The sequence below is a fragment of the Triturus cristatus genome, chromosome 10 (genome assembly GCF_964204655.1).
Source record: "Triturus cristatus chromosome 10, aTriCri1.1, whole genome shotgun sequence".
Taxonomy (NCBI): Eukaryota; Metazoa; Chordata; class Amphibia; order Caudata; family Salamandridae; genus Triturus; species Triturus cristatus.
The window spans coordinates 1,154,973,293-1,154,998,617 of NC_140593.1; the positions used below are offsets into that span (position 1 = coordinate 1,154,973,293).

General features: G+C 46.6%; 1 protein-coding gene across 1 annotated transcript in view; it reads left to right on the forward strand.

The window, feature by feature from the left end:
- Positions 1-25,325, forward strand: part of USP11 (ubiquitin specific peptidase 11) — a 401,576-nt gene that overhangs the window by 315,715 nt on the left and 60,536 nt on the right. Inside the window, exons 17-18 of the mRNA XM_085629511.1 lie at positions 18,033-18,145; positions 18,680-18,829. Coding sequence (XP_085485637.1) covers positions 18,033-18,145; positions 18,680-18,829 — 263 coding nt within the window. The remainder of the gene's footprint in view (positions 1-18,032; positions 18,146-18,679; positions 18,830-25,325) is intronic.

Sequence of the window (25,325 nt, forward strand, 5' to 3'; positions counted from 1 at the left end):
ACATCCAGCTCAACGCAAATTCCTCCGATTTGTGATAGAAGGCAAACACTACCAGTTCAAAGTACTTCCATTAGAGTAACTACTGCCACAAGAGTGTTAACCAAATGTCTAGCAGTAGTAGCAGCTCATCTCAAAAGACAACAGATCCACGTCTTCTCGTACCTAGACGACAGGCTCGTCAAAGCCAGCAAACGCCAAAAGTGCCTACAACACACTAAGGTCACGCTAGACTTACTCCACCGGTTGGACTTCACAGTAAACGCATCAAAGTCTCACCTGCAGCCTTCACAGACACAATCTTATCTGTGAGCCACTCTTGACACTCAGAAGCTCTAGCCTCTCCCAATACAGCCCGAATTCCCAATAATCAAGCTCTGTTATTTCAGTTTCAGGCCATCCAAAAATTACCTGCCAGAACCGTCATGCAATTGCTAGGGATGATGGCATCATGCATAGCAATAGTGCCTCATGTAAGACTATACATGCGTCCCCTACAAGAATGCTTAGCACGTCAGTGGAATCGATCACAAGGTCAATTGACCGATGTGGTTTTGGTAGACAGCCACACCCATCGCTCTCTGCAGTGGTGGAATCCACAAAATGTATTAAAAGGGCGGCCCGTCATACACCCTATTCCCCAGATTACGCTAACAGCAAATGCATCTCTTATCAGGTTGGGGTGTCCATCTCCAAGATTACACAATCCGGGGTCTCTGGGACGCCAAGCACAAACATCTACACTTTAACTATTTGGAGCTTCTAGCAGTATTTCTAGCACTCAAAGGTTTTCAGTCTCACCTAATAGACAAAATTGTCTTAGTCCGCACGGACAACATGACCGCTATAAACTATATCATAAACGGGGGGGACAGACTCTCCTACTGTCACGCCTCTCTCAGACCATTTGCAGTTGGGCAATCCTTCACAGATTTCCTCTCCTGTCAGAAAACCTTCTACGGGTGAATAATCAGATTGCCGACCTCCTCAGCAGAAGGAGACATCAAATACACTAGTAGGAACTAAATCCCCAAGTTCTCCTTCCATATTTACAAGAATGGGGATTGCCACAAATGGATCTGTTTGCCACAGTGGACAACGCAGAATGTCCAAACTTCGCCTCCAGGTTCCCACACCCTCTCTTCAAAGGCATGTCCTATGGATAAATTGGTCAGGGATATTTGCGTATGTTTTTCAGCCTCTCCTACTCCTTCCGTTTCTGGTTCAGAAGCTCAGGCAAACATCACACACTGATTATAGTAGCCCCCAAAGGAGCTCGTCAACTCACCACACTGTTGGAACTATCAGTGATTCTACATCAAAAGCGGCTCTTGAAATCATAGAGTTTGGATATTTAAATCTGCTACCGGACTATATGGATATCTTAAAAGAAGCAAGAAAGCCAACCACCAGAGCTTGTTATGCAGCAAAATGGAAACGTTCCGTTATCTATTGTGATAACAAAATTAATCCATTAGATGCTTCCATTCAAAACATTGTTACCTTACGCATCTACAACGTTTTAGTCTAGCTTATACATCTATTAGATTGCACTTTGCAGCAGTCGCTGCATATTTGCAAAACGGTAAGCTCCCTGACCTTCTGACCTGGGAACCACTCTTCCCTCCACGCAGCTCCGCCTGCGTGTCACCGCTGCCACTGACCCAGTTGAGCAGGGTTCGAGACCGATCCCGAAACGCTCTCTGTGCCTGGCCTGCATTACTGCATTTCACTGCCTGATTGCCTTGTTTTTTGTCTTAGTCTTTGTTTTAATTATTGTGTTTTTCTCTTTTTGCCTCTCTCCCCCCTACTCCTGTACTGATGCTCGTTAGGCCCTACCCACCTCCCGATCGCCGCTTCCCGCCTCCCAGCTGCGCTTTCCCTCGCCCTCCCCTACTTAATGGAGGCCGCGCAGTGGGCGCGCCGCCAGTGCGCCGAATAAGCGCCCAAGGCATGCCCGTCTGCGCGTGACCCGACAAGACCAGCTCCAGGGACCCTGCATCTCGCACCACCAATCGCTACCACCCAGCACCTCCATGCACTCAACCCCAGAAAACTGAGACTGCCAACAGGCCATGCCAAACACGACCCACGGACAGTTCTCCTGCCTCCACTGCCTGCCCACCCTCACCACCGACCCGGCCTCCAGCACCACCATAACCAACACCAGTGAAGCCCTTACATGCATCCTCCTCAATGTGCGCTCCCTGCACAAACACACCGTGGAGATCTGGAACCTACTCGACTCTCTCTCGCCAGACGTACCCTTCTCCACGGAGACCTGGACCAACGCCTCCTCCGGCCCCGACATCAACACCGCCATCCCGGAAGGATACAAGATCCAGAGGAAGGACCGCCCCAACCACCCGGGAGTGGGCCTCGCCCTCTGCCTCACCACCTCCAGCGAAACTTTCCTCTCTGCTGAACACCTGCACTTCCTGATCCAGACCAGCCCCAACTTCACTCTCCGATGAACCCTCGTCTACAGACCCCCCCGGGCACCCTTCGCCGCCACCATCACCGACTTCATCGCACCCCACGCCATATCCTCAATGAACTACATACTCATCGGTGACCTGAACTTCCACCTCGACAACACCAATGACCCCAACTCCACCACCATCCAGGTCAACCTCGCCAACATCGGACTCAACCAACTCGTCACCACACAGACCCTCAAGGCAAGACACACCCTCGACCCCATCTTCGCAGCAGAAAACATCGTCCACTTCAGCCACCCAACGCAGCCCCCATGGACCGACCACCACTGCGTACACTTCAGTCGACAAACCCAAACCAGCCCCACGCCCACCACAAAGAAACTGGAGCAAGGTCACCGACGACTAACTCAACTCCACCCTCACCCGAGACAAGCACACACCAGCATCCGACACAAACGCCGCAGCCAGAGAACTCCACACCTGGGTCTCCAACTGTGCAGACAAGCTCGCTGCTCTACGCAACACCAACAAACAGCGCCCCAGAAAAGACGCCTGTTTTACCACCGATCTCCAAAAAAACAGATGCACCTGCAGGCGCCTGGAGAAGAACTGGAGAAACGCAAAGACACTCAAACTACACCACCTACAAGGACACCATGACCGACTACCACAACAAATCAGAACCACCAAGAGGACCTTCATCCACACCAAAATCATAGCCAACTCCAAGGAACTCTTCACTGTCATCCAGAAATTCACCAACCCTTGCAGCAAAACTAAAGACATCACCCCGTGCCAAGACCTTTGCGACAAGCTTGGAACATACTTCCACCTCAAGATCACAAACTTCTACGACAACTCAATCGACCCTCCACCTGATGCCTCAGCCGGCCCGCCACCCACACGCTCCGGCCAGCCCACCATCTCCACCTGGACGCCGATCTCAGTCGAAGACGCCACCGCAACCATGAAAGGCATCCACTCGGGGGGGGGGGGGGGGGGGTCCACCATCCCCTGCCCCCCGCCCCCCACCCATCTACCACAGAGCCGCCACCACCATCGCACACGAACTAAAACGCACCATCAACACCACCCTGGAAACCGGCACCTTCCCAGATGACTGAAACGCTCAGAAGTCAGGCCCCACCTACCTCAAAAACTACCGGCCCATCTTGCTCATCCCCCACACGGCCAAAGTGGCAGAGAAAACAGTCAAGAGGAACTGACACGATTCATCAAAGACAATGCCATCCTCAACCCGTCCTACTCGCCGCCACAGATGACATCCGCACCCTCCTGGACCAAGGCCACTCCGCAGCCCTCTTCCTTCTCGACCTATCAGCAGCCTTCGACACAGTCTCCCACCGCACACTCGTCACCAGACTACACAACATCGGCATACAAGGAACAGCCCTAGACTGAATCTGATCTTTCCTCACCGGAAGAAGCCAAAGAATTAGACTGCCCCCCCTTCCTCTCAGATCCCTCAGAAATCACCTGCGGAGTCCCACAGGATCATTGCTGAGCCTGATCCTCTTCAACATCTACATGGCCCTGCTCGCCGCCATTGTCCAACAAGGCCTCAACATCGTGTCTTACGCTGACGACACCCAGCTCATCCTCTCCCTCACCAAAGACCCTGCCACCGCCACACTCAACTCCCAGAAAGGAATACAGGAGGTAGCTGTATGGATGACCAACCGCTGCCTCAAGCTAAACGCCGAGAAGACAGAAGTCCTCGCACTCTGAACCACCCCTTCAGCATGGGACAGCACCTGGTGGCCAACAGCCCTCGGAAGCCCACCGATCCCCTCGGACCACACCAAAAACCTCGGCATCGTACTCGACTCATCCTTCACCATGAACCGACAGGTCAACGCCATCGCCTCCAGCTGGTTCACCACCCTCCGCAAGACTTTCAAATGGATCCCCCCCGGAGTCAAGGAAGACAGTCACCTACACTCTCATCACCAGCAGACTCGACTACGGAAACGCTCTATACGCCGGCATGAACAAGTCCCTACTCAGAAAACTCCAGGTGGTACAGAACACCGCCACCCAACTTGTCCTTGGCATACTCCGGCATGAACACATCAGCCAACACCTTTGAACGCTCCACTGGCTCCCCGTGGAGGAAAGTCACCTCTCCTCACCCACGCATGCCTGCACAACACCGGACCCAAATAACTCAACCACAGAATCAACTTCCACGTACCCAAAAGAAACCTCTGATCTTCCAACCTTGCACTGGCTGAAACCCCACGCATCCGCAGAGCTAGAACAGGTGGAAGATCCTTCTCTCACATCAGACATCAGACGCGCCCCCTCCCTGAACACCTTCAGGAAGGCCCTCAAGACCTGGCTCTTCGGCTAATAGAGCTGCGAACCCCCCCTCCCCCCCCCCCCCCCCCCCCCCCACACACACACACACACTTGATGTCAGAAGTGTTATTGTACTATATTGATAGAACAAAACATTCATGTAAAACAAAACTACTTTTTGTTGCATTTGATCCACCTCACAAAAACAATCCTATCTCTAAATCAGGCATTTCCAGATGGACTGTTAAATGCGTTCAAACCTGCTATGGTAAAGCTAAAATAACTATCTATACCCCCATTCCACTCGCAAAATAGGGGCATATATGGCTTTTTTAGGTAACATTCTTATATCTGACATCTGTAAGACAGCAACATGGCCTACACCACACTATTGTGTGGATATATCAACACATCAGCAAGCCAATGTAGGGCAAGCAGTGCAAAAACACTTTTTCAAGCAACTGCAACATCTACTGGTTAGCCACCGCTTTGGGAGAATACTGCTGTATAATCTATGCAAAGCATTTGTATCTGTAGCACACATGCCTCAAACGGATTATGTTACTTACCCAGTAAGCATCTGTTCTTGGCATGTAGAGCTGTAGATTCACATGCGTCCTCCCCGGACACCTGTAGTTGTTTCTGTTCTCATTATTTACATTAAATACGCATGGACATCTCTGTACTACACTCACTCACTCCATTATCATCCTCTTGTGGGAAAACAATCCAACAATGGAGTCGATTCCCATGCGCACTATCACCAAAAGGAGGAGTCACCTTGATTGGAAAGAATTATTCGATGAAAAACAACTTGCAAACATCCAGTCCCAATGCTAGATGGCAGTAGTATGGAAGGCATATGAATCTACAGCTCTACATGCCAAAAACAGATGCTTACTGAGTAAGTAACATACTCCTTATTGCCTCTATACAGCACACAAGTGTTTGTGCTGTGTCATTTGTAGTACTTTTACATCTTAAAATACTGAAAGATAGAGAGGATGGTGGCCCTTTATTTAATGGAAAGAAAAAAAACTCCTTTAAATGGGAATGCTCCCCTCTTCTGGGAATGATTCATTGAAAAGTGCTCCTCCAAACGCTTCCATGAAGGTTCTACTAAAAAGGGGAAACACATTTTCCTGAGCTTAATCTTCAAAAAAAAGTATGGAGCTTCCACAGAAAAACCCTTCAGACATAATTATCCCTAGCCTGCGCAAAAAACATGAGATCAAGCTTCCTAGATAATCCAACTCCTGCCTCTACAGATGTCTTCGTCGTCAACATTGAAAAATCCACCGTAATCAACATAATCATCGACCAGAGTATCCTATACGTCTGCACCCAGGGCGATTGTCGACAGCTACAACAGATGACAACTAGACTGTCGTCAACGACACCAAGAATGTCCTTGCTCCTGCCATTGACTCCATTGACAACAACCCTGCAGATGTAAATGTTGAACCCGTCGAAGACAATATAGTTGATAATGTGTTCCCTGGCAGTCACTTTCACACCTATTTTAGTGAACGCAAACCTCCCAAGCAAACACTGGACTGTGAATTGGCAGGTTAATGCAGCGGCCTGGATGCCTCATAGCCTGCTTATAGCCCTATGCTGTACGAAGTATTCGATTTGCCGGAAACTGAATGGATGTGGAGGATACTTTGCAAGACTAGGATGATCAACCACAGACTTATGATGGATGAGGATCATTGTTATCAACACTATCCTCATTGTCATGGGTATACACAACCTGATATGTTCCAGGTACGTGTGATGTTTGTGGCAGCAATATAACAGTTGATGAACACCTTTCAAAGACTTCTTCCTAAGCAGCCAGCGGGGCAGACAAACCCATTCCTCCTCACCTCTTTCTTCCCCATCAGCGCCACTGCCACTCATGGCACCTCCACCCCATCTGCCCTCAAGGGAACAACTTCTAGATGCAGTTTAGACCAAACCTAGTCCTGTCAACTTCTAAGGATACAGGACACGAAGACTCTTCTGATGCAGCATACTCTGACTTAGTGGAAGAGTAGTATCTAGCGTTTCTGTCCAGACGAATGGGCTGATTACTTTTCTCCTAAGGAAGCTGATAAGTGTCCAGTCCAACTAGCCTCTCCTCCAGGCAACCTAGCCCAATTCCATGAACTGATGGAGAAAGCTGCTAAAACAAAAAATCTGCCTCCGATGACTTCCGAAAAGCAACAGTGCTTCCTGTACAACTTCAAGGAACAGCCATGTAAAGCTAGTAGGTCGATCTCTGTTCTGGATTTTATCTGGTCAGAAATCCTAAAATTAACGAAAACACAAGGTACAGTCCCTTGATTGGTGCGACGTTTAGAAAAGAAGTACAGGGCCACAGACACAGACCCAGGCTGCCTTGTGGGCCACATTAAACCAGATTCTCTTGTAGTAGTCTCCAGCTCTGCACAAATAAAAAAAATCTGATAACGCTCTCCCCTGCTTCTGGTATAGATTAGGTGGGCCGTTAAGTTGGACCATTGGTGGCCAGATCCATCTAAGCCGGAGACGCTTATCACTTTTGGACCAGTATGACTGTCAAATGTGGCATGACATTTCTCCTCTAACTTAATTCCAAGGATCCCTACAAAATCACCATGCAAGTCTCACCAATTTTTGTGGCTGACATAGACCTCAGTCCAATTGAGGTTTCAATCACTATGGAAGTCAAGGCCGCCAATACTACCCTGCAAGACGACCCGGTTATGTCCAGAAACAGACTAGGGTATGGAAGGTCATCTTCATGAAGGAGCACATCCCAGCCACACTCCCAGGACAATTAAAAACACACTTGACTTTTCGCAGCTGGCTCCCTTGCATCTGCTCTTCAGTACATCACATTGGAGGGCGAGTTTCCCTTTTTGCCTCCACAAGGGAGTTGGAAAAAAAGGATGGATGGGTGACACAGATTGTTTGTTTATAACTTGGGAGTTTATTCAGAAACCAACTGTCTCCCCACCCACCAAAAAATCATATTCATTTGAGAGAGCTACAACAGGGTTTTCTCCTCGTACTTCAAAGAGCAATCAAGGCGATCAAAAATGCCCAAAGAAATTGAGAATTTTATTTCAGATGCTTTCTAATAAAATAAAATAGCGCTGGTCAATGGAGACCTATCCTGGACCCCAGGGTCCTTGACAGGTTCTTCAAAAAACAAAAACAGACCTTCCGTGTGAATAAGCTCGTAGATGTTCTACTTATGCTTCAGGTAGACAGGTACCTTCATCTTAAAGATGCATACTTTCATATCCCAGTACACTGAAAGCACACAAAATACCTAGTCTTTGAAGTGGAAGTGGTGGGGAACGCCTATGAATTCAAGGCTCTACCGTTCAACCTCAAATTTGCACCTTGGATATTTACAAAGTGCCTAGCTCCGTTTGCTGCTTTCCTCCAACAATGGGGTCACCAAGTATACCCATACTTGAATTAATGACTCGTCAAAGCTCTGCAAAGGAAGATTCAAATGCGTAAGTGGTTGACCATATGATTTTCTTCCACAAACTAGGACTTTACACTGCACATAGGCAAGTCATGCATAGAGCCTTGCACAAAACTCCAGTTGTTGGGAGCGATACCAGACATACAAGTGGGAAAGCATTGCCCTTGACAGGAAGACTACGAAAACAACAATCCATGGCAAAGACCTTCTCTGGCAAACACAGTCTCAGTCTAATGATGCAAATCTCTTCTGGGCCTGAAGTCTAATTTCATAAGTCTTTATGCTATTGCAGGCTCAGTATGAGACCAGTCCAGCAGAGCTGGATAGTTAATGACAAGTTCACGGCACATGGAACAACACAGTCCAGGTCATAAGAATGTTAAAGTAAGCTCTACTATGGTGGTGAATGAATTGCAACACAGGACTACAGGACTTCCATTCCTTCCTCCATTGCATAAAGTGGTACTCTCAACAGATGCCTTCCTGGAAGACTGCGGCGCACACGTGCAGGAACTTACTACCAAAGGTCTTAGGTCGGATGCATAAAAGAAACTCCACATAAACATCCTGGAGATTTTCTGTCTGAAAAATATTAAACACGCTCTTTGATGTTGAGCTAATGGGGAAAAAAAAGGTTTGGCAAGATTTCCAGTGAGAAATAAAGTTAAAAAGGCAGAGCTCAGTGACCTAGGATCTTGTTAGCAGGAGCCAGAAAAAAAAACTGAACTTTTACCTGTGGTCATGATGGAATACACCGGGTACAGTGAGACCCTTGAAGGCACAGTGCCCATTGTGGTTAACATTTCCAGTCTTTCTCTTTCCTTTTAAAAAGAAAGGTTGGTTAAAGATTTTCTCCTGTCACTTATTTATTTATTGACTGTTAAATTAAAATGGATGCTATATCAAAAAAAACAAATTGGTCTTTATTAGCTTGTCTTGACCTAGTTCAACATAGTTGATACCTATTCTGTCATACTGCCACATATAAAGCCCAAATCATAGCTGTCTGGGATAAAAACAGGCATGGTGAATTCCCCCTAAAATCCTCTTTTGGTCACAGCCCTGCCCTCTGTTCCTCTCCAGGCAGCTTCCTCTCACTTTTCGTTTTTCTACTGAAATAAAATATATATTTTGAAAGTATGGAAGCAGTCACCCACTTATGGTTGGCATGCTTAATCATGGAGCCCTTCATCACATTTAGGAATGTTTCACCGATGTGTGCTACAACCATAAAAAGATTGGTGCTTTTGAGGTGCAGAAAGCAGTATCCAATTGTTTTTCAAGAGATGTCGTATGAGATTCTGCTACTTGTAGATTCACTGGCACTCCAAACTCTTGTTACTCAATTTGAGGAACAAAATGTGCCCGGTTGTGCTTTTTTCCCTTCTTTCCCCTCAGTCTGCTATAATCTGCTTTCTATCTGTCATCTTTATACTAGTCATTCTGAGATGCATAAAACCTCCTAAGAACAGTGGCTTCCTGGTAGCTGAGAGTGGTGATGTTACCTCTTCAAACAGCATGGCAGAGGCAAAGAATAGTTGAAGTGCGAAGGGAGAGGTGTGGCCAACCAGAAAAACAAGTAGTAATAAAATATCCGCTTCATTAATCCCAAAGGTCCAGAATTATTAGTGTTAAATAAAATAATGTGCATTGTCTGCACCAATAGTCTTGGGATAAGACCTGTGGTGTAAGCCTGTTTTGCTTCGTGGACATTGGTACACAATATGTCTTCAGTATACTGGGATTGTGATTAGAGGAAGAATTCTCCACTCCCTCCCTCAATGACCCTGTAGCTCTTGACATTTTTCACAAGGCTTGCAACCGAAAAGCATGGCTGATTATCATACCAGGCCCATTGCACATGTGGATTATTAAAGTAATTGCCTGTTAAAGCCATTAGACTGTGTAAATCCCCTCATCTTGTCTAGTACCTCACTATATAGTAAAATCCACCAACACCAGACTCTACTTTGTCAAGCAGATTAACACAATTAAAAGTATAACATTCCAGCCCTTCTGACAATCTCCGTTATCTCTCCATGCCTCATTTTTCGAAGGCACACCTGCAAGAACTGCTGTTGAAGACCTATCTTATCATGAAGTCCCTTGCCCCAGAGTGAAGCAATACTTGAATGTCAAACCTTCACTTTTCAGTTGAATCTTGCGACAATCGGTGAAAACTAGTCATATCCTACCATTACTCATATCGCCCAAAAAGCATGGATGACCTTGCCAACTATCATCCCAACAATCTCTCCATCACCTCCGCAAAGTTGTGGTAAGATCTATGGCATTGGCAAGTGCAAGAAATTGACCACCGGAGGACTGTGTGAACCCCCTATTATCCCATCCCTTGATGACCACTGTACGAGGTGAAACCCACTGCATGTACTGTAGTTGTAAATTTTATAGCGCAAGCAGCATACCGACGCATGTAAAGAAAGTCTTTCATGGAACTATACGAACTGCATATATGTATCGCATGACCATTGTTTCCTGTTTAATAAATAGAATTAATAACATAAAAAATAAAAAAATTTAAAAAAAGAAATTGACCGCCATAATCTCTCCAAGCCTTTTTAATTAGGCTTATGCTCTTGCTCTGTTACCTTCACTGCAGCTATCTACATCGATTATGTCTTAAGAATCACTGATAAGACTACATTTTGTTACATGATCCTCCCTGATCTCTCTGCACTATTTAGCACTGTTGATTAATAACTGCTTTGTAATATCCTCTAGTCTTCAAGGGCAAAATTCATGTCATAAGTTGTTTACTTCCTTCCTTGCAAAGTGACATTCTGTCCAGGGGCACTTCTGTAGATCACTTTTAACATGTCGTACGCCTTCTCAAAAAGGTTTAGTTCTTGCATCAATGATCTTTAGTCTGTAAATGTAAACATAGCACTACATACCAAACAAAATCCAATGCTAAGAGTTTATCCTTAACCGTGTCAGCAGCCTTTAACCACAGATAAAAAGTATTCTCCCAATTCCTCTCCACCAGCGCAAAATTGTTTGCCACTCATTCAAAGACGATATCTGAGATGGTGAGGCTTTTGCTGAACCTCTGATGCCAGATCAGGCCCTTGCCCGTGACCCAGCTCACAAGCCCTGTTGCATCTAGTATCACACCCTTAAGAATTTCTCTACACTGATGCCTGAATCCTCCCAATCACATCACTCTAGTCCTCTGCTGTCTCCCACTTCCAAGTCAGCCTACATTAATAAAGAAAGCTATCCACCCCAACTCCACATCTCTGGCCACACATGCTACCTTCTGCACCAGCATAATAAAATCTCAGAAAAAATATTTTGTTACCTTCCACTTGCAGTAAGAAGGACTGTGGCGTTTGCATTATTAACGTCCAGATTGGACTACTGCAATAGTTTGTATTCAAGTGCCACCAAACAAACTGTTCAGAAATTGCAGGTGGTAAAACATGTGGCTTGCAGGCTTTTGTTGAAACTGCCTCTACACTCATTGGCCGCAGAGGCTCACAAAGCTCTACACTGGTTGCAGGTGCATAAGAGGGTTCTTTTTAAAAATTATTTTGCTCCCATTCAGAGCCAACGGAGCACTAGGGCCAAAATATCTAACTTCCAGATTCGCCCACTACACCACCAATCGGACCTTGAGGTCTTCATCTGCTAATTTTATCAAGCCCCCTACTTTCAGACTCCAAACCAGAGGACGCACATCCTTAGCTGTCTTAGGGACCAAGGCTTGGAGTCCACCCCCCAGCGACTTGATTTATTGAATCTGAATCCTTTTTAGAAAACAGCTGAAGACATAGATCTTCACTGCTCCAATTCACTGTTCTGCACTAATTCGGTGATACTTCCTCTTCCCTTTCTCTCTGGTCATTTACGTGTCATGGATCCTTGCGTTTACCACTCACCGCCAATATGCTCCTTTGGGAGTGACAGTTTGCGCTTTATACATTTAAAAGAAATGAACCTCAATGTCTCCAAGGAAAGAGAAGACAGCCTTCGCCTTCTAAGCCACCAACATCTTGAGCAACTACTAACTAACTTCTGAGAATTTGTTCTGCACTTTTGTCTTCGAAAAGAAAGCTTGAAGCATTCTGTTTCTCCCCAAACCTCCCCCCTCATTTATGACTCCATTGTAACAATGCTTGCTTTTTCCTGTTCTTTGTGCTATTGTAAAACTGGTTGGAGCTAGCTTCATTACTGGGCTTTTGCTTCTTTATAATGAAATCTATCCTACAGAAACTCTCTTCTTCCCCTCCGGGCTAAATGTATTATATAAATAGCCGCAATAAAGTTAATAAAAAAATCTTGATCCCAAGCCTACCATGCCCACTTATTTCAAAATCACATTTTAGCCATTGCTGGCATTAATTTAATCTTGACTGCACCATTTCTCCTTTAAATTTCTGGAATTTAACACAGTCTTTGTTTTGGGAGGTGGTAATGCTGCTTATGTCCATATTCTTAACCTCCTTCCTAATCCTTAGTCCACCGTTGGCTCATAAAAATGTTCTTTATCTGATATAGAGTTCTAGCCCCAGATTCCTTACCTTAGAATTATCCCCAGGCATCAGACTGGATCTGGAAAATGTTCGAGCAGTACCCCTGCGTGCCAATTGGTGGCCTCAATTAGCTCTGCGTGATGTTTTATGCACCATAAAGGACATGTTCACTGCCTATATAGGCACCGCCCCAGCGTACTGACGTCAGTTATTTTCTTTCGATGCCAGCCAGTGCAGCTCCAGAGAGTGCTACACCTTAGTTCATTTTGGACTAACTTTTTTCTATGTTTTGTCGTGTCTTTCAGAGGGCTTTCTTCCTGGTGTGGCAGGGATGTCCTTCTTTAGGCCCCGTGGTGCCTGTCACTACTTGCTGTCAGTGCAACCCAGCATCTTGTATGCCTTTGGTGCCTTGAGCGCGGCCATGATCAGACAACCCGCTCCAGTTGCCACAGCATTAACCTGAAGGCCTTGAGGGAGCGATTCCTCAAGCTCCTGGTGGCTCGATGTCGCAACGCTCCAGGTTTTGCTCGAAAGGAATATCCCAGGAGCGGTCACGGAGTCCGAGATCCTTGTCACACTAGAAGTCATAGGGTCATTTGGGTAAGTCCTGCAAGAAGTCGTCAAAGAGGTCTTCAACTTCTCCTTGTCCACTGGCTGACGACACGAGGGAGCGTTGACATTCGAGGCATGGCTCTGTGGTTGCGCCAGTGCCTGGGCCGTCTCCGCGCCTCCCTGAATTTCCTGGAGCCAAAGCGACCACCCCCCTATTCAGGGAATTTTTTGAGGCTATGCACCTTATATTTGGGTGGCCCATTCCCACTGCCATGCCTACGGGCCTTGCTGGTTCAGGATGGGCCCTATATGATCCATTCCAGCACGAGTCTGGCACCTGGGATCCACAGCTGGATTGACCAGCGCCGGTTGTACCACCTTGACCTTTCCGGGCGCCGATCTTGATGCTCCCTGTTCTGCAGTCCATATTCTGATCCCTTACTCAATCGCAGAGCAGGATGGGCATCATCCAAGACAGACTCTGGACCCGGAGCCATATTCTTATGAGCTAGGACTCAAGGAGGAATGGGAGCGGTCGCTGGACTCTGAAGAATACCAGCATTATGACCCTATCAGGGACTGGGGTGAGGATTTGGCAGATGTCACTGCACTGGTTACATCTTTATATACTGGCATGCTTTCTCCCCCTATTGTGGCTAAGGAGGAGGGAGAATCATTTGCAATGGTGTTAAGGAGGGCAGCCGAGGTCTCGGTGGCAGTCAAGACGAATGTCTTGGCAGAAGTGCTTCAAACAGGAGTGTCCCCTTCTGAACCGCTTCTCCCATTTAATGAAGTTCTTACTGTCATCCTGCTTGGAAATTGGTTCAAGCCCAACACGGTTTCCTGTGAACAGGACTATTGGCTGGCACCATCTCCTCGCCCCAGAGGACCTCAACTTCCTCACACAACACCCTTCCATAGAGAGCTTGGAGGTCCAAGCCTCCACTTTCCACGTAAATCCTTGAGCATTTCCAACAGCACCACCACATCGGGAATCAAAAAGGCTTGACAACGTAGACACGATGTTTTCTTCCACCAGCCTGACACTGCGGTCTGTGAATACTGCGCGCCTTTTGGCAGCTATTCCCATGCTCTATAGGATACAGTTGTGCAGGTGCTGCCAACTGTCCCTGAGGAGGCCCGGGCCGTACTCTCCCAGTCTGTTGCCGATTGGAGGGATATAGCTAAGCTTACCATTAGATGTTGCCTAGACACCACCAACTAACTGGGCAGATTGGTTTCGTCGACAATGGTCTTACGGCGCCACGCCTGGTTAAGGACGACTGGCTTTTCTGGGGATATCCAAGCGTTGCTTATGGAAATGCCCTTTGATGGCTTCCGTCTCTTCGGAGACCAGGCAGATTCAGCGCTGGAGAACTTTAAGGACAGCAGGGCTGCCAGGTCCAAGGGCCTTTCCGTGCGCCCTTGTCACCTCCAATAAGCCTTTCACTTCTTATGTGACCACGAAAGGGGCTTCCAACCGCGTCTGTAGCCACCTAGCCACCGCGGCTCGCAGGCTTCACAGGCTCTGAGTCACCAAGGACAAGGCATCTGCAGACCTTGTGGGTCAGGCAGCCCCCGGTCAGACCAGTCCACACCTCCCCGGCAGCCGCAGCCTCCAGGCCCTTATAGTCTGCCCCTTTATCATGGGCACTCAGTGGGCAGAAGGCTCTGCCATCTCCTGCACCCCTGGCAGTGTTTCAAATCAGACCAATAAGTTTTGCAGATTGTTTGGAGCAGCTACTTCCTCCCCTTCAAGACTACCCCTCCACCCATGCCACTTGCTTGAGACAGGGTGAAGGAGGTCCATCTTTCTCTGCTCCGTCGGGAAGTGGTGGCTCTCTTGTTCAAGGGGGCCATGGAAATGGTGTCGATACCAGAAGTAGGTCAGGGTTGCTATTCCCTCTACTATCTGATGGCCAAGAAGAATGGAGGCCTTTGTCAAATCCTAGATCTGCGTCCTCTCAATTTCTTCCTCAAGAGTGTGAAGTTCAAAATGCTGAAGCTCGCTCCAGTCTTGTCTGCCTCGAACATGGCAGACTGGATGGTAGCGTTGGACTTGCAGGGCACATAGTTCCACATTTCCGTCCTGCCTGCCCACATGCGTTACCTGCAGTTCACGGTGGGCCACATGCCATTTCAGTTCGCTATGCTCCCTTTTGGCCTCCTCAGCGCCCCTCGGGTGTTCACCAAGGTGATGGTTGCCGCTCATCTGTGGAGATCAAGGATGCCAGTCTTCCCCAAGCTCAACGACTGGCTGTTGAGGGCGGGCTTCCCCCAGGTTGTTGTCTCCCACCTCCTGACGAAAAGCGGACCTTCCTGCATTCGCTGGACACACCCGACTCCCTCTCAGATGCTCCCTTTCATTGAAGCTGTTCTAGAGACAGTGCAGTTTTGGACCTATCCTCCTGAACTGTAAGTCCAGGATATTCAGGGTATTATACAGATGTTTCATCCTCTCTCCTGGATTTCGGGGAGAATGACTCTGAGGCTGCTGGGCCTCATACCTCCTGCATCCTGTTAGTGACACATGCCCTCTGGCATATGTGGACTCTGCCCTGGGATCTGAAGTTCCACTGCTCACAGCATCAAGGAAAGCTCACTGACTATGGTCCAGTCTCGGTGGGAACTGCGCAAGATTTGCAGTGGTGGTTAACCAACTGCGATTGGGTCTGCGGCAGACCCATCTTCCTTCCCTAACCAGATCTGATCGTAGTGACAGATGCATCACTTCTGAGATGGGACAGCCATCTGGAAGAGGCGGAGATCAGAGGTCTCTTATCTCTGGCGGAATCTGGACTCCCAACAACCGTCTGGAGACCAGGTGATTCGGCTGGCATTAAAAGCCTTTTTACCCTCTTTCAGGGGAAAGCAGGTGCAGGTGTTCACGGACCACACAACTGCCATGTGCTACTGTAATAAACCGGATGGGGTGGACCCTTTGTCAAGAGAGCACATGACTAGAATAGCAGGACATTTCTCTGATGATTTAACACCTGGCGGGCTCTCTGAACTCCAGGGTGGACAAACTTAGCCGAAGATGCCTAGTGGATTACAAATGATCAATAAGATCAGGAACAACTGGGCCCAAGTCATCCTTGTGGTTCCAGACTGGGCTCAGAGTTTGGTATCCCAGTCCGTTGAGCATGGCCAACGGTCCTCCTATTAGGCCGCCAATACTCTGCCTTCTTGCTTGGAGATTGAGCAGCAACAGTGGACAGCCTTCGACCTTCCCCAGTATGCAGTCTTATTCTGGCAGCCAGACGTCCTTCCAACAAAACGGTATGCACCTGCCATTGGGGCAAGTTTGTGGCATAGTGTGCAGAAAAGCAGCAGCTTGATCCCCTTTCTGCTACTCTTTCTAAAGCTTTTTTAAAATTCATCCCTTCCCCAGCAGGGTCCTGTTTCTGGGCACCTTAAAGTGTTTTCTTTCTGCTATTTTAGCCTTTCAGCGGTTGCCTGGCCAGCTATCCCTCTTCAAATCACCTATTGTACATAGATTCCTGAACGGTTTGCAACTTATGTTTCCACCTTCTCCCTTTATCATGCCTCAGTGGAACCTTAATCTCATGATGATGTTCCTGACGTGTACTCCCTTTTGAGCCCTTGAGCAACTGTCCTCTCAGGCTCCTTACCATCATGTTGTGCTCCCTGGTGTCAACATCTGCCCAGGGTCGGTGAGCTTCAGGCTTTGTTATCCAAGCCTCCATATCTAAATATCTACCCAGCCAAGCTGGTTCTACGAACTAGAGCTTCCTTTCTACTAAAAGTAATCGCTCTTTCATGTAGACCAGTCCATCAATCTACCTACTTGTAGTTCACATCCCTCTAAGGAAGAGGAGCTACTTTACTATCTGGACCAAAAAAGAGCATTGTTGATCTACCTTGATCGCACGAAACAGTTCCGGGTGGACAACTAACTCTTCGTGCTGGGGTATGTTGGAGCAAAAAAGGGAAATACGCAGAAAGGGACCATCTCCTGATGGATCATGCTCTGCATTAGCCAAGAAGCAACTTCCTGAGGGTGTGCATGCTTATTTTACCAGAGCCAAAGCTGCAACCACTGCATTAGCATGCGAAGCCTGGTCCTGGACATATGCCAGGCTGCAATGTGGGCTTCCTTGCACACATTCACCAAACACTGCTACCTGTACAATCTGGTATGTCACGATGGGCACTTTGCCCGTTCGATCCTGCAGGACTATTGGGTATTAGATTGTTTCGCAGACCCACCATCGGGGAGGTATTGCTTGGGTATCTATTCTAAGGTAATGAATCTGCGTCTAGAAGTCGGTCACATGGATAAATTACTTACCTTCGGTAAAGCCCTATTTGGTAGAGAATATCTAGATGCAGATTCCTTACCAACCCACCCATTGCTAGGGACAGAGCTTTCCCCTTTCTGGACCCTAACTTTCCACACCAGCGTTCTTTGTGTCTCTGTGTTCCTGGTGTGTAAAGTCACGAAAAGTAACTTACGTCAGCACACTAAATGGCTCCTATATAGGCACCATGCAGGTCATTTTAGACGACGCCACTCTGAGCCGATTGCCAGTTACCGGTGTGCAGGAGTACGGCTCATGAAAAGTTTCAAGATCCAGTCTGATGCCTGAGGATAATTCTAAGTTAATGGAACCTGCTGCTAGATGGGGTCTCTATCCGATAAGGCATTACCATAGGTAAGTCTCTTGTCCCTCAGGTTTAGTCTTGCAATCCTTTTTCTTCAGCAAACATTCTCTTGCACTCTTTTTGCAGCGGTACATTAAACACGACTGTATGGGGTACATGGTAAGGAAGCATCCTGTGAAACTGAAGGAGTGCATAGACCTCTTCACCACGGTCGAGACCCTGGAAGAAGAGAATCCATGGTAATTATTGACTTGAAAACACATCTCCATTTATACTGAGATGCCTTAAGTGCTAGTTTCTTCGATGTTCCCTTCGCGCCTTCCATCCTATCAGATTTTCCTCTTGTATGTTTCTGTTCCTACTGTGTAATTTTAAGTGGTTTGTGTAATGCAACATTTGCCATAGTCTCTGCTTCTTGAAATACTATCTTTGTTTCCAGTAGCGCTGTCCTGATACTCTACTTCTCGCATATTTAGGAATGACTTTCCCTTGTTCTAGTTTTCTCTGATCATTTTATTATGCTTTACCCATTCCCTTTAATCTGCATGTGATCCTTCATAATCATCAGTTTGTTTTCTCTGATCTGAATGTCACATTCTATGGTCTTAATTTCTCTTCAGCAATTTTATTGCTTTCAGTCTACACCAATTCTTGTTTTTGTTCTTTATCTGTCCCTTTCCCACGATCCATTTACATTTTAATCGGAGGATAGCTGTATTCACTTTTCAATTGCATCATTCAATAACTATCCTAATTTATCTGACCTCACTTAGGTACTGTCCTACCTGTAAAAAACATCAGTTGGCTACCAAAAAGCTTGACTTGTGGTCATTACCGGAAGTTCTCATCATCCACCTAAAACGATTCGCCTACACCAAGTTCTCTCGAGAAAAACTTGACACCCTTGTGGAGTTTCCTATTCGGTAAGTGGCGGAGAATATTGTGAATTCTGTATTAACATTTAAGATTGCAGATCAAGCAGAGTCAATTTTGCAGAGAGAAATAGAAGACACATCAGAAAGAAATCTAGAAAGAACTTTAAATGTAAACAGCTAGAAATATCAGGAATACATCAGTCTGTGCGGTTTCTGGGCATGGTTCTAATATGTATGACCAATTCAGTGGTCACAGTATACAGAGGGTTCAATAGCAGGCACATTTGTGACTGTAAGGGAAGGAGTAAAGAATATTTTGCCAGTCAACAAGGCAAATTCTGGTATGGGGGTAATTGGGTATATTTTGATAGGAATATGGGTGGGAAAATAACTGACTTGGATCAAGGATGGGCTAGGTACACTGGGGGACGCAGCACACACTCAAGGTAAGGTTGATGACCTGTGTGGCAAATGTACCAAAGCAAAATAACAGGCTCACGCTCTTAAGTTTGCTCATAACCACGTCGATAACATGTATGTAGAAGAGAGGTTATGGGGTAGGTGGATTGACATAGGCTTCAAATAGTGCACAAACAATACCAATACTGAAGAATCCGAAGGAGACCAGGGTTGAGGTTGTGGTCCATTAACATGAAGAAGTCAGCTGAGGGGAAAAACAATACAATTTGAACAGCCTGGACTGAAATATGTAACCGTTCAGAAGTCCAAACAGGTTGGGTAATTTTTCAAGATCTTCAGGTTCTTCTTAATTGGACCTTTATCTAGTGGTATGATACTTGAGTCCTCCTCCTTGGTGTTAGATTGTAGGGTCTGCTTTGCTACATACATAGAACTAGGAGGGCAGGAAAGGTGTAGCTTGAGCTCTCATGGCGATAGCACAGTAATAGAAAGTGAGCTAGGGATAGCTTAAACGGGCAACCCCCAAGCCAGGCCACCATCTCTCTTGCACGCTATAGTAGACCATGTTCTTCTTTCTATGTCCACAACCGTTTCTCACTGTTCTCTACAGTACATGGACAGTGAAAACTTGGTGTTACCACAGTGATAACAGGATTTTAATGCAATGCATGACCAGGGTGCCATCTCAGCTAAACACAAATGTAGCAAACCATGTCTCATTTCCTGTGTTCACATTCTCCCCTTGCAGTATTCTATTAACATTTTGCCTTGGCTATGCAGAAGTGCATAGCTGGTGGGTGAAAGTCCATGCAGCACATAGTGGCAGTTGGTAATGTAGGCTGGAAACCAGGGCTATCACCTCCCATAGGAGATCAGCTATGAACATCCCAGTAGGGTGATAGGGTCTGTGGGTGAAGGCAGCTATAGGCATCCTCCAAATGAAATTGTGGTCCTACATTGTCAATGCAAGCTCTTCTCAGATGTTTCTCTACAGAACTTGAAGAGATTCCCCCCACTCCCCCTCCCCCCCAAGGAAAGTTGCCTGTAAAACTGTAGAGTAATAGAAGATCAAGCCCTAATCGCCAAAAAATCTTGCAATCTGAGTAGATTTATAGACTTCCTTTCCTACCAGGTGAGAAAAAAAACAATAGAAATGATTTACTAAAGAGCTTTGGTTCAACTTCAGAGGACAATCGAGATGCTTGGGAATAGATGGTCAGATGCTCTTGAAACAATAAATCCCTCGACATGTTCAACGTCGAAAGGAAGAAAAGGGCACTGGAGGCAAGATAAAACGCTTGATGCAACGCTTTTTTTTTAGAAAACTAAGACCCTACACAAGAATTCTAAGGTTTAAGGGTTAAAAGGTTGAGGCAGGACATTAAAACTCCAGAGCAGAAAGAAACAGCACGATATGGAACAAAACAGATAACAGAAGACGAGTATACTTTTATGCCAGCTGGCTCGGAGGAGTTAGACTTTCACATAACTGAAGAGGAAACCTTGTGAGAGTATGTTGAGGCACTGTCCTCACAAGAGGAGATCGACATATACTCCTCAATGCCTCCCCCTCCGGATGGCATTTGAGTATATCACGAAGTAGTGAACAAAGCAGCTGCCATCTTTTGGAGTGGAAAGGAAGGTAGAGAAAGAAGGCACATGCTTTCTTCTTGAAACACTTAGGTCAGTTTATAGGCGATATCAGGGTTATGGCATGTGTAGCTATAGATACTCGTGCTGTGCATACTCCAGCCACCTAGTGTTGGGCTCAGATATGTGCAATTTGTTTTTCTTTGGCGAAGTGTTCGAGTCTTGCGATATGGTTAGACCACCTACTACTGGTAAATGCGCATTTGCATCAGCTCCACTGTTGGATTGTTTCTTTCTGCTGTTGGGTTTGTAAGTGCATCCTGCGAGCTTTGGGTCAACAACTACTGCTGTTTGTCATCCTTAACTCTAGATTTTCCACCCTGATCTGCATAAACTATCTTCTGCTTTGGCCACAGTAAAGTCCATCGACTTTGATGACCAAGTCTCCCCCCCCCCCCCTCCCCTTGCCTCTTTACAGAAACTTCTCCTGCTTTTTCCACCAAGAATGCAGACTCAGTGTGCCAAAGAAGCCCTTTATATTTCTGTCCGCAGTGCCACTCGAAATTCCCCTGACGATTTCAGCATTGGGTCTGTGTCTTTCACTGGAGCAGGGTGAGGCATCCTGCACCACCTGCATCATCTTCTGACCCCAAAAAATGCCCTTGTACGGTCAAGATTGGCGCCTAATTCTGCTTCTTATGGCACACTGTCAAGAAAACACCCCATATCTCTTCAAAGACCACGACATTGAGGTAGAGTCACAACCAGTGACTTCAAGCCACCAGGCCCTTTGCTTCAGCCCGAAACTGAGCTCTCACTCCAACTTGGAAGCAGGGGAACTTCATCTCACTTAAAATACATGTGGTCTGAGTACAACACCTTCCCCTCCACTGGCACCATCAGGCTGAGCACTGTCCTAAAAAGGGTCCGGCATCAAGCCCCGAAGCCTGCACTCGGTCTTAGTCAGTCACTGCCTGGGGATTACCTCCGGTCCATGTGTTGTCTCCATCATCAAGCAGTTCTACTCAGAACTCGCCTCAACCCCACCAAACATTCCTCCCTGCAAACATGCCCTCTATCAGGAACACCAGCATCTCCTTCAGGGGGAAGTAGAGGCACTCATTCGCAAAAGAGTCATAGAACCAGTGCCTCTCCACCACACCACTGGCACAAGGGAGTGTACTCATGTACTTTCTCTTTCCCAAAAAGGACGGGTCCCTCAGACCCATGCTCGATCTAAGGCCCCTCAGCAAATACATCCGCATGCAGACTTCACAAAGTGTCTAGCTGTGGTTGCTGCTCACCTCTGGAGAAACAACATCCACGTCTTCTCTTACTTGGATGACTGGCTCATCAAAAGAGCAACACAACAGCAGTGCTTGGCACCCACCCAATTCGCCATCAACCTGTTACACAATTTGTACTTTACGATCAACCCAGGCAAGTCCCATCTCCAGCCCCTCAAGATCCAGCCCTTCTTCGTTACAGTTCACGACTCAGTCACCAGGAAAGCCTATTCAAGCCAGCACGGATCCAAGCTTTCCAAACGTTGCTCCCTCTTTTTCAATCAGAAAAATCAGACATGCGCCTTCTTGGTGGCATGATGGCCTACTGCATTGCCATAGACCCCCATGCCAGGTTACACTTTCACCCGTTGCTGGAGTGCCTAGCAGCACAGTGGTCACTAGCAGAGCATCTCTGGCAGGATCTAGTGTTGATCTGGGGCTGTACTCATTGCTCTCTGCAGTTGTGATACAGCACCAATCTGTTACAAGGCAGGTCCTTTCTCGACCCAGTTCTTCAGGTGATCATCGCAACTGACCGAGGGGGGAACACTTCAGATACTTGACTGTTCAGGGTATGTGGACACCCATCAACAGAGTCTCCACATCAACTACCTGAAACTGCTGACTGTCCAGCTAGCACTCATGTCGTTCCTCACTCATGTTCAGCGTACGGTAGCTGTCATTTGCACAGACAACGTGACTGCCAAGTGAGATGTATAGAAACAGGGTGGCACTTCTTCCCTGCAGTTGTCTGTGTTGGGTCACGGCATTTGGCAGTGAGAACTCCATCACAAGGTCCATCTACTAGTAGAATATCTATGGGGAGTGGAGAACGACTTTGCAGACCTGCTCAGCACGATGCAGCAACAAGTTCACAAGTGGGAACGCTACTCAGTCCTACTGCCATACTTCCGTCATTAAGGGTTTGCCAAGTTAGACCTCTTTGCCACGGCTGAAAATGTGAAATGCCAAGCTTCGCCTCCTGGAATTCTCAAACACAGTCCCTGGACAATGCACTATGGATGAATTGATCAGGGATGTTTGCCTACACTTTTCCTCCTCTCCGCTTCCTTCGTTTGTGTCTCAGAGGCTTCAGCAAATGTCTCACTCTCATCCTAGTGTCACCCATCTGGGCCAGAGAGCCATCGCTTACCACTCTCCTCGACCTCTTCCTAGTATCGAACGGCCAGACCTTCTCACACAGATCCAGGGCACACTCACACTTGAATCCCAAGCAGGTAAATCTCGCAATTTGGCTCCTGAGGTCTTAGAATTTGGCTACCTCAACTTACCTCCAGAGTTTATAACCATTCTCAAGGAGGTATGCAGACCTTCAACAAGAGCCTGCTATGCAGCTAATTGGAAAAAGGTTTGTGCACTACTGTAGTCCTAGTCGCACCTACCCTCTCATGGCAGCAGTCAAAGATATTGTCTGTCAGACCTTGCTTATATGTCCATTACATTTCACTTGCCCGCTGTTGCTGCCTACTTTCAGAACAGGGAACACATTACACTCTTCAGAGTCCCAGTCCTTTAGGTCTTCATAGAGTGACTGAAGATTTATTTCACCCCCCAGGCTTCCACCTCCCATTCTGTGGAATCTCAACATAAATCTCACCAGACTTGTGGGCCTTCGTTTCGAACCACTTCACTCATGCCCTTTGCAGTACCATTCTGGGAAGATAGTATTGCTTGTGGCCACCCTTCTTCCAAGTTCACGCAGATAGAGTAGTCCTTAGGACAAACCCCAACTTTCTCCCCAAGGTAGTCTCTTTCCACCTCAACCAAACACCCAATCTTCCTACATCCAGAGCCAGTGCCAGGCAGGGCTCTCTACACACTAGATGTTAAAAAGTCCCTCATGTATTACATTGACCGAACAAGACTCTTTCGTAAGCCACAACTCTTAGTCTCTTTTTCCAAACCACAGAATGGCCATGCTCTCTCTAAAGCGGGAAGAGCACTTTGGTCGGTCTAATGTATCAATACATGGTACACTAAAGCCAAACTGTCTTTGCCCATCTCTTCCTGACCCCACTCTGTGAGAAAGTGGCTCTGTATATACTGTTCCTCAATAGGTACAGGGTGTACAGAGTCCACAGACCCCAAGGGTTTAACAGAGGTTAAAGTTAGATATAACCTTACTCTCCAAAGTGGTAGCCTGGTCGAGCAGTAAGGCAGTATCAGAGGACGTGTAAAGCATTTGTTGTACACACTCAGTCAGCAAATAGTTACACACACTCAATAACTGAACTCTAGGCCAATGGTTTGTATAAAAAAAATATATGCATGTTTTATTTTAGAACCAACACTTGGAATTAAAATATACTTTCTCGACAGGAGAGGTTTCATAAAAATACTTTTGTATATGCAATTGACTTTTTAGTAAACAGTTACAAATAGTTGCAGTAGGCAACTCTATTTCTACACACAATACATTGAGCTCAATGATAAATTCAGATTATATGCAACAGATTACTTTGTAGATTACTTTTGTAATTCCAGACTTGGATCCTAGATCCAGTCCTGGGTCAGTTCTCAGAATCAGCTGTTAAAAGTCGACTCTGGTACTGTAATGATTTTTAACTAATATTTAGCTATTTCAAAAGTGAGCACAAAATATTTCAGAGCAAACAATCCATGATTCCCTATGGAAGGAAATGCAGGTTACAGGTACAGTAGGTTATCGTTACTTTTCTAATCCAGTACTGGGTGTCTAGACTCAGTACTGGGACACTTATCCAAAACAGGTAAGTAATTACGTTTTCAGATGTTATACGATTTTTGAGGAATATTTAGAAATTGCAGAAATCAACACTTAGGAGAAATTTCACAGAAAAGCAGTCAATGGTTTCCTATGGAAGAAAAATGAGTTAAAGGTAAGTATAGCTGTGGGTACTTTTCAGAGTCAGTGCTGGGCACCAAGATCCAGCACTGGGAGCTCACCTAAGAGCAGGTGAGTAAATTCGTTTTTGTCACTCGGCTGATTTTTGGTGATTATTTGAAGTTTTGAAAAGTCCACACTTAGAAGAATTTTCAAGCAAAAGCCAGTCAATGTTACCCTATGAGGAAAATGAAGTTAGCGGTTTAAGGGTAAGTACTCGACTGGCAGAGTTGAAGTTCTGGGCATAGACTCAGGGGTCCCCCAGTGTCAGGTAGGTACAGTTAGTTCACCCTCAGCGGTTTCAGGACAGCCGGGTGCAGAGAGAGTTAGGCCCAATGTTATCCTAAGAGGGATAGGGGGGCCT